Here is a 10,718-nt window from a genome sequence, read left to right on the forward strand (position 1 = left end):
TAGACGTCGATTAGTGCCATGTTCGACGTCTATAGTGCCCTTAGACGTCGGACTCTATTAACGTCACCCATAAAGACATCGGATCGGGATCTGACGTTAAAAGCCCATAATAACATATGTCTAAAGCCCTTTCTACACTAGTGATTAGGTTTGTTCAGATTTTATATGTTCATTCTAATTGATAGTTAGTAGATTAGTTATTAGATAGTGTTAAAATAAGATTTTAAAACTAGTGCAGTGCTAAAATTAGTACAATTTAGTTTAAAATTAGTATAGTTAGTAGTTCAATTCAGTTTATATTATAGTTTAGTATAATTTAGTATAACTCAGTTCAGTCCAGTTTGATAAAACAAAACACAGTTCAGTTTACAGTTCAGTTTATTCAAATTAGTTTTTAGTTCAGTATAGTTTTTAGTAGTACAGTGCAGTTACATCTGCCCATCCCTATGAAAGATATATATAGAGTTGTCAAAAGTCAAAATCATCCTGATTAGGCTTTGGTGAGGTTAACAAAGCAGTGTAGAGGCGAAGCCTATCTTCTCCCATGGAAGAGGACCTTGACAAGGGTCTCCTAGGTCTTATGAAAGAGAGAGAGGTCAAAGTCAACCTATGCTTGTACCTTCTCCAAGCCAATTGAATGGCGACGGCGGCCCAAGTTCTCCAGCCTGGTGAGTAATACCTGGCGCTTCTCTTGACCTTTTCTTTGACAAAAGTGTACCTGAAATGTTGGGTGACGTACTTGACGTCCTCGGCTTCAAGGCCAAAAGCCTCTGTGGTTTCCAAGGTGATGAGTGTGGATGAAGATGGCGGAAGACGTTCGATGAAGGGTCTCCTCAAACACCATGAAAGAAGCTCATCACCACTGAAGTTGCCTGGCCCTAACATGCAGCAACTCTGCACACCATCCCTCAGAACTTGGCTGCTTTGAAGGTGACCCCTCACCACAAACAGCATTCTCTGAACTGGGTCTCCTTCTCTTGCTATCTGCATCGTATACTCATGCTTATTTTCATGCCAAAGAGAACAATCATGCTTTATAACTCACTCTTAGGTTTAACACTGTATATGTATATATGCTTCCATTGCTCATCTAAACATGAAAAACAAACACTTCTATCTTTCACAACTCCTTTATATTCCCTTTGGATAAAGGATTCCTACATCTTTTTATTTTCCAAATGTTTTGTTCAAATAGAGTATATATAATATTCTACATTTTAACTTTCTTTTTAAATTTAAACATTAAAAAAAGAAATTAGACAAATTTAAATATCTATATAATAATATTTAAAAATTACATTTTTAAATGCTTATAAATATATAAAGAGAAAATTATTAGTTGCAAATCTTTTAAAACTTTCTTCATTCAAATTTATTGTTTTAATTATTTGGAATATTATCTAAAAATTAAATTTCAATTTCTTTTTTAATTTTCTCATTCAAAGAACTCATTTTAGTACATTTGGATTTTAAAAGAGAATTTCATTTATTTTTTTTTTAATTTAAAATTCTTTTGGAATAAAAAGTTGTTTAGATTAGAAAATTAAAGAAAAACTTGTGATTTAGGAATTTTTACCAGATATTTCATATAATTAAAACAATGAAATTTGACATTCATTAAAAAAAATGTAGAAGTTGAATTAATTTTTAAATATTATTTGAATATTGAAATTTAACTAATATGTGTTTATATAATTTAATTTTGATTTAAAAAAAATAGAATTTCATCTTAAAAATTTTCAATTATTTATTCAAGCAATATAGTTAAAATATTTTAAATCCTCTATCTAGATAAAATAAAAGAAAATTTAATTATAAACAATTTAAATATCATACATTTTAATTTCTTATAATTATAAAATACCTATCGAACAAAAATATTCAAATTCAACAAATAAATAAATAAACTACTTTATTCAATTATCTCATCCAAATAATTAATAATTGAAATGAAGCCAAACCACAACTGGAAATAATGTATAAATCTTCAAGTGATGATTAATGGCAGTATATTGATTATTAAAGTTTACAAAAAAATGTATAAGGTTAAGAGTGAAAGTTATTAAATAAGAAAGAATTATAAAATTTTATAATCTTTAATAAATTTTAGCTGGTGTGTATTGAAAAATGACTTTCATACTTTATGTTAGTTAGTTTTGCTCAATGCATTATGCAAATATAGTGGAAATTATAACGTACTGTTTCTCCCTTTGTGAATATCAGAGACTTCACACGGTCACAGATGTTCTCAAGAACCAGCTCGTCCATGTGTTGAAACAGAGGCACCTGAATAAAATACAAAGACACATATAGCGAAAACCAACATCATTGACTTTTTAAACCAGAGATTAAAAGTAAAACTAAAACTGCTATTTATTTTATCAATTTTAGTTTCGTATTTTAGGAAAGTTTTAATTTTATCAAATCTCATTGAACTTTAAAATTAATATTCAGAGTTACGGTGCTTAATTAATCAAAATATATAAACATAAAATATAATTATATATAAAGTTATGAGTTTGGTCAATATCGTGAATACTTCTAAAATATAAAATATTTATTTTGAAAATAATATATATATATATATATATATATATATATTGAAAAGTGTATAATAATTCTTAAAATTAAGATAAATATATTGTTATTGTGTGAATTTAAATTAAAATAATATATATTAAAGTTATCAATATAAAAAATTATTGAAATTATAAAAATAATACTGTTTTATATAGGTTAAATACTTTACATATACGTGTCTGACAGAGATATTTGACCCAAATATCGGTGCATTATAAGTTACAATCCATCTACTCTTTCGGCCGAAAAACTTCTTTGAAAAAGTATTAAATTTTGTAACATTTAATGCAATGTGTCTTATAAATTTTGTAGATACTCTTCTTTTATATATTAGATACTTTATTGATAAGTATCACTAAAATATTTTAAAATATCAAAACACGAACATGTGACTCAAAGTGAAATATTTACCCTTAAAAATGTTACCATCCATTTACTCTTACTTTTTGACCCAAAAACTCTTTAGGTACTAAATTTTGTAGCATTTAATGCAGCGTGTCTTGTAAAAAAATTTCTAAGAGTTTATTACCTTTTGGAAGAGTTTTACTATGACAACTTACTTTAAAGCAACCTACTATATTTTCATAATTTTTTATAATAATTATTAAGTCTTAAAAAACATTAGTTTTTATAATGTTTTATTTATTTTTATTTTGATGGGTAAAAATTGATCGGATATAATACTAATGACCGAATTTAATCTCTATAAAGAATTAACATGATTCTACGTAAAAATGCTACGACCTAGGACTTTATAGCTATTTTTTTAATAAAGAATTTAATTTTCTCAACTTTACTCAGGAACTCTCACATTTGAATTTTTGTTTAAAGAAAAGTACATGTTGAAAAAAAAAATGACACTTATGACAGCAATCATCATTAGCCTATGACATTTATGGCACCTATCAACATTAAGCTTTTGAAAACTTTTGTTGTAGTTGTCTAGATTTCCTTCTTTCCAGCTTGCTTTTATTATTGGATGACTTATCCTATGTGCCCCTTCATCTATAAAAGGGTGTATAATTGCAAAGTAAGATATGGTAGAAAACAATGAGAATGTTTTTACCTTATTTTTTCTATGCTTCTAGTATTGTATTTTGTGTTTTTCTTTTCTAATAATTTTCAACAATAAAAAAACTTTGTTAAAAAATCTTAGTGATATAACCTAAATTTATAATATACTTTTTTTAACGTGATTCTTAAATTTAATAGTAATGAAGAGAATATGTTCTTGAGGTATATTTCTTTACCTGTCTAACCAAGTCTAGACAAAGATGGTACTTGATGTCTCTTCTTAACCCTTCAGGAAGATTTCTGGTCATCTCGCATTCATCGACCCCTCTCATGGCAGCCCAACGTTGTCTCTCATAGTTACGCACACGTTGTCGAAACCCTTGTGGCAACCTTCGTTTCCTCATCCACCATTCAATGTTCCTCATCTTCAATTGCATTGCTTGCTTCTTTGACGTTGTTGCATGCAAAAATACCTGCTCCATATATATCAATATAATATCCAAACATTTTTCATACCAAATATTTGTCTAAGAAAATCAACATTCGTTATGAATGTGACTAGCAACTGATAATGATGTTCTTTACCTTGATGTTTCCAATCAACATAGTTACAAGAAGAAGGCCACTGGTCAGCACAATGATGTTGAAAACCACTTCTAGCCATTCTGTTGTGCTTTCTAGGTTTCCAAAAGTGCTTATCACATCAACAATATAGGGTTCAAATTTTTGGAGTAAGCGCATGAAGCAAAAATAACTATCACAAAAAAAAACAATAAAGATAACTGAACAAATACTTCTGAAAATGCATGCTTTATAAGATTTAATTATATATTTTATCACTTATTTTTCAAATTTAATCAAAGTATCATCATGTTTTGTTATTTTTCTTCTTTTCATATTTACTAATATAATACATTTTTTTAACACGGTAATTTCTAACCCTGACAAATTAAATAAAAAAAGTGCCGTTTTATCATTATTTGTTTTATATAAAAATGTAGTTTTTACTTTATTTTATTTTTTTTTACAATTTATCTTCATGACACATCATCACTTTATTAAAAAATTAACAAATAAGCAAAATGTATAAAAATTCAATAGAAAACGTGCGGGAAAATAATATTAAAAATAATATTAAAAATAATAAGACTTGAAAAGTACGTAAGATGTGAAATGAAACCATGTGATAGTGTGTGTTTTTAGTGTACTAAATAAAAAGTTGATTGCATAATATTGGTGAAAAGGTGAGTTGCGAGAGAAATGGTTAAGACGAAGAAGACAAATGAAAAGATGGTGGAAAGAATGGAAGAGTTTAAGGAAATGGAAAACGATGAATAAGAAAAGAAAGATACCTAAGAGTCATTAGGCCCCAGAAGATAGGGAAGAGGATCTTCTCCAAACGATTATCATTAGTGACAAGCTGAACGGTCCATCTATAAGCTCCATAGGTGTAGCCATCAGGGCCCTTCAAGCATGTGTGCCAGACGTCCCTGTTCTCTGCCCAAGCCAACCTTGCTCTATCCCTAACTAAAAAACTCTTGCTTCCATAATATACAGGACTTTGACATGACAGAATGTTTGTGCCACAACCACTTGTTTTTCCACACTGCACTTTCAGACACTGGGCTGCCCTTTGAATCCCCAGCAAGTACCAACATGCCCCTGCTGCCTGTTCATTTCTTCATAATCAGATGCATTCTTAAACACAGACAAACCAAATATTACAAAAATCAAACTATATCTTTCTCACACCTCAAGTTCATGGCCTAAGTAAGTAGGTAAAATCTTTGTTGTAGGTCTCCAAGAAAAAAATGTTTTTATTACTAATTGCTTTATGTCTATAACAAAAAAAATACTTCAATATTTTTTAGTATTAATTACTTTAAGTTTTTAAGAAAAAAAAAAAGACTTCAAAAAATGTCTTATTTTCAGGTTTATTATAAATCTTCCACACTCTTGAATAGTATTTGTTCTCACAATTACAGTTTGTAGAATAATATTTCTCCTAACTTTCGTATTAAATAAGATTTGTCTTTATCTATGTCTTAAATTTATATTACTTTTTAGTTGATATAAAAACTTCAATACACCCCAATAAAAAAAATTAAATATTTACAATTCAATATCAAATGACATTATAGTCCTAACAATGTTAAGATAAATTTTAATATTATATAAAATTGATGTGTAAAATAAGATTTATCTTATTTCATAATATAAAATATGTATTATTTGAGGAAATAGTTTGAATGGATAATGAAAAATGATATGTTAAAGAAAACTTTTTGTTAACGTGGTTAACTAGGGAAAAGTGATAAATTTGGTTAAATTTTCTTTACATGTATAAATTCCATTCTATGTAGGTTGAGACAATTCAATTATTCTCTTCAATATATTTACTTTTATTTTTAATCTTTTTACTGAATGTGATCTCACTACTTATTAGAAAGAATCAATTTCATCATTTTAGTTAGACTAATGTTAACATTATTAAAAGTGATAACTTGACAAAAGTGATATTGTGTTTCTACAACAAGAAAAAGTTCATATCATTCTACCAAGACATGATTTTCTAATTTAATGAAAGATTTATATTGACTTCTTTTAATAAACACTGAAACCTTATGAAAAAGCAAAAAACATTGAATAATTGCTGCCGGAATAAAAAGATATATTAAGCCAAAACTAATCTTATTTATAATGAAAATTGAAAAAAAAATGAATTAAATTTCACATTTTCATATATTTGAAAAAGGGGAAGCTAGCTCCAAGTTTGTTATGAAATTTCAAAAATAAAAAAAGGTAACCACATTACCAATTCAAAAGAATAAGTAATACAGTCTCATGTCCCAGAACAAAGTTAAAAAAATCCTACTTATGATAATTAAAAGAAAATCTAAGTGTCTGGAAGAATAGAAAGTAGGTGTAATAATTGGAGTATAGATTTCTTAATGTTTAATTTTATTAGAAGTTTTGGTACAGTGCCCTTGTTTTCTTTTCCGTTCTTAGGATGCTTATGATTGATGTGTATGGATCCAACGCTTTTATGTGCACAGTTAATAAACTTTATTCTAGAGAATTACTTGGATGATAGTTACTTGTTGAAACAAGCAAAAAGTAAAATTGTCTTGTTGATATTATAAAAATATATATGGTTGGTTGCTTTATTCATTGCATCATTGGAGAATCATGCAATGGGAAGACAAAAACCTAAAAGTGTGTAAATTTTTCACCATCATTGCTATTCATTTATCTCTTACCATTCTTTCAGTATTCTTATCGTTATACTTATGCATGGTGAGAAGAAAGGAGTGACTTACGTGGGAAGCAACAAAATAAGCTATCATGTTAAGGGCGATTCCCCACCAAACTGTTCCAAAAATGTAGCCAGAGAGGTTTTGCGTGCGTCGTAGATGGCAAACAGAATGATAAATTTTTGGAAGGTATTGGAACAGAAATATGATTAAGAACACTGTCATCACCAACGTCACTGAACCTTTCTCCAATAACGATGGAATTGCCACCCAGAGCACTATCTGAAAATCAAATTAACAAATCTCATCACATCAATCTAACTCTAACTACTCTATCTTTCTAATTCTTCATACTCATTTTTTTAGATGCTTGTGCTGTGTTTTTAAGATGTCTATTCACTTCACAGAATTCTAATTAATTATGCAGATATCAAATTTTTAATCAAAATTCAAAGGTTTTTTTCTTTTTCTTTTTTTGTATAGACCAATAAAATATTATCAAAAGGGTGTGTGACCATAAGATATATATTGTGTTATAGCATAATTTAAACTTCATAGTACACACAAAAGAACGAATTAATACATTAGTTTGTTTTTTTTCCGACAAGAATCCTGTAACATGTTCACAGCTATTTAAGTTCAAAAATTTATCAAAAGGTACCAAAGTTCACACCTATATAAGTTCAAAATACTATGAAAAGATATCAATGGTTTTCCAGTCATCAATCATATATATTTACCTACACAAAAAAATTGGGTTTAGTTTGCTTTCTAATTCATTTTTCTAGATGAAAAATGCTTTGTTCTTATTCATTAAAAGTATAAATAAGGAAGCTATTTTATTTGAAAAAAGAAAATATATAATTAAGTTCAATGGGTAATCATATATATATATATATATATATATATATATATATATATATATATATATATATATATATATATATATATATATATATTTAAGTACTCTCATGCAAAGATAATTTTGAAAAACAATATGATATATTAATAATTTTTTAATAATAAATTATATGTTATTATTTTATTGGAAACAATCAAAATAAGTTATTACTGAGTTGTCAAAAAAGAAAATTATTAAAAAAACATTTTTCTTTTGAAAAAAATAGGGATCAGACTTCAATGATGAACAGAAGTCAGATATATGTTTGTTGTTATGAGTTGTAAACAGTGAAGAGCATGAATCAATTGAAACCGAAAAACGCAATAATATGTCTAGATATTTTGGGGGACCACACATGCGAATAGCATAAAAAATTCTAATCAGACAAAGATTCAGATTGGATGAATCTAAACTTGTGGATCCCGTACTGGTTTGATGGAACAAACTGTAACATGTTTGGTTGATCATTTTTCTAATATACAATAAATATAATTTCCACCAGCAATCACATATGCATGTTATGCAGATGATCATCATTAGAGTGCCGTGTTTTAGCTTCTAAAGAATAATGACAAAATCACTCTTCAAATCCTCCTTCTGTACGATGCAAAACAACAAAAAAGGAAAATGAAAACACAGTCACAAATAACCCTACTATCGACATTTGGGGTGGTTTCTGCTGCAGCACGTGCTTAGGCTCATGTAGGGTTCCTTGTTAGATAGGTTCATCGGATGCTATTTTGTTTTCATTCTTATGCTGCATTATTTGTAAATGTATTATAAGTTTTCCAACCTTTCATACAAATTTAGGCAAGAAGCATTTTGGAAGAACTTGTTCTTATGAAAATTATTAATTGCGTATAAAACACATTAAACCATCTTCACGAGATACCTATAACCACATATGTCAAATCATCTGAAAAACATCACATGCAGAATATTGTTGGCTAGCTTCAAAGTTCCATGCAAATTTATACATACTCCCATGATCGCATACACCTGTCACACTCTCCTTCAGTGACCACTAATATAAAAATACCAAACTACGAACGTTCTCCTTTCAAATCATTCTTCTATGCAAAAACAAAACCGCTATTACAGAACATGCCAAATCTCATAATTAACTACGTGACAATATCATTATGATTCTTGACATTTACTTCTCACCTATCTACATCTTTGGATGGAATCCTTTTAATGGTAAAAGATAAGACTGAGTCATATAAAATTAACATTACTTTCATTTTATATAAATTTTATATTCACACATTTGTTTGTGTTTTATAGAAAGAAAAACATATAGTTTCCCTTTTGCTAATATATCATACCATATAGTTTATTAATGACAACAATTCAAATTCATTCCTTTATCCTAAGAAAATGTGAAAAAAAATGTCAATAATTTTGTAATATTAATTTAAAAATTAAAAGTGGTATAGTAAATTTCCTACAGTTATCACAGTAAATTTACCAACTTATATAAAAGCTACATTAATTATTTATATTTTTCCTCTTTTAGTTCTTCTAGAGAGTCTACAAGCACATAGAGATAGAAAAATAATTACTTTTGCAAAAAAAAAATGTTTTCTAATGGTAATGATTTATAATTTCTATATATAAAATATAAGCAAACTATTAGTTATACCATCACCAGTAAATTTTATAACGTTTCGCATATATTTTATGTTTTCATAAAAATTACCATGTACTTCTTTTAATATTAATTTTTTTGAGGCGATAAAAATGAAAATAAAAAAAATGAGGTAATTAGTAATAAAGAGTTGTAAGAAGAAGGAGAATAAAGTGAGTTTTACCTGTGGCAGAGGAAGAATCACGAACAAATCAAAAACGAATCCCGTCCGTGACTTAAGATACCCTAACGCGACGGTGCCCGGCCGTGTGTCTCTGAGCCCCGCGGCGGCTCCCAACCCGAACGCGCGTTTGGCCATCTTCATTCTGATCACCATGTTCCACAGGTGAAGCGCGTCTGTCATGCACCGCAGCACCGTCACGGTAACGGCGAGCCACCCGTCAACGAACACGCACATGCAGGAGTCGCTAACGGAGAGCGCGTAGAAGAACAGAGGGTCCACGAACAACCCCGCGCCGCACACTAGCAGGAACACTCTGTTCCATTCCTGGACCCACTTCGCCCTCGGGTCCAACACCTTCCCCAACGCTCTCCGCCCGGCGCCGTCGCACGCCGCCGATGACCAGCATCCCATGTCGGCGGAGTCGTTCTCGTTGCCTTCTCCATGCTCCTCCTCCTCCTCCTCCTCCTCCTCGTTGTCGGAGGTGGTGGGGGTGGGCGTGTAGTTGAGCACGTGCGAGGCACTTGATGAGGACTCGTGCTCTGTTATTGTAGTAGCCATGGTGGTGGAAAAATGGAAAAAATTGATTTTTTTTTCGATGGTTTTGATTTGAGAGTAGATTGTGTGGGCAGAATGAAATTGTAAGAAGAATCTGATTAGGATTTATGAATGAGAAATGTTCTGACACAGACACATGAAGGAGAGAAGAGAGAAGTGAAGGTGGTTGCTCTATAGTATGAGAGCTATGCTTGGTTCGTTGTTCCCAAGAGACCCACACATTGTAGGATGATAACGTGGAGATTATGATTATGTATTTTGAATCTATAACACACAAATTTGTCCTTGCCTAGCCCAATCAAATTTCTCTAGGTTGTATTTCGACACCAATAATTGAGAAAATAATTTTCAATGTTTCTCAAATAATAATAATAATAACAAGGAGGAGGAAGAAGAGGAGGATAGGATGATGATAATCATTCATCTTGTTTCTATATCACAAACACTTTTTTATAGAAAGTAATTTTGTTTGAGTTTCATTAAATACAATATTTAATACGATTGTATTTAGATTCTAACTCTACTTATTATACAAAAATTAATCCATATACGCTTTGAGCTTGATGGTTAGTAGCAATTGCCTAATTTATGCCATCATGT

The 10,718-nt window shown here is 29.7% G+C and overlaps 1 protein-coding gene across 3 annotated transcripts; it reads right to left on the bottom strand.

Annotated features, from left to right (window-relative positions):
- Positions 1–315: 315 nt before the first annotated feature.
- Positions 316–10,411, bottom strand: LOC108340712 (cyclic nucleotide-gated ion channel 4). Of its 3 annotated transcripts, none has more exons than XM_017578243.2 (7): positions 9,564–10,406; positions 6,915–7,130; positions 4,947–5,263; positions 4,180–4,348; positions 3,831–4,067; positions 2,200–2,286; positions 316–984 (listed from the first exon to the last, which is right to left on the bottom strand). In XM_017578243.2, the coding sequence occupies exons 1-7, from the start codon at positions 10,119–10,121 to the stop codon at positions 469–471; spliced, it is 2,100 nt and encodes a 699-aa protein (XP_017433732.1). In that variant the 5' UTR covers positions 10,122–10,406; the 3' UTR covers positions 316–468. The 3 variants fall into 3 exon arrangements, with proteins under 3 accessions (XP_017433732.1, XP_017433733.1, XP_052733565.1); XM_017578244.2 differs by having other exon boundaries at positions 4,180–4,288; positions 9,564–10,401; XM_052877605.1 differs by lacking the exon at positions 6,915–7,130 and having other exon boundaries at positions 9,564–10,411.
- Between the last annotated feature and the right edge of the window lie 307 nt (positions 10,412–10,718).

Source organism: Vigna angularis, chromosome 5, assembly GCF_016808095.1.
Source record: "Vigna angularis cultivar LongXiaoDou No.4 chromosome 5, ASM1680809v1, whole genome shotgun sequence".
Taxonomy (NCBI): Eukaryota; Viridiplantae; Streptophyta; class Magnoliopsida; order Fabales; family Fabaceae; genus Vigna; species Vigna angularis.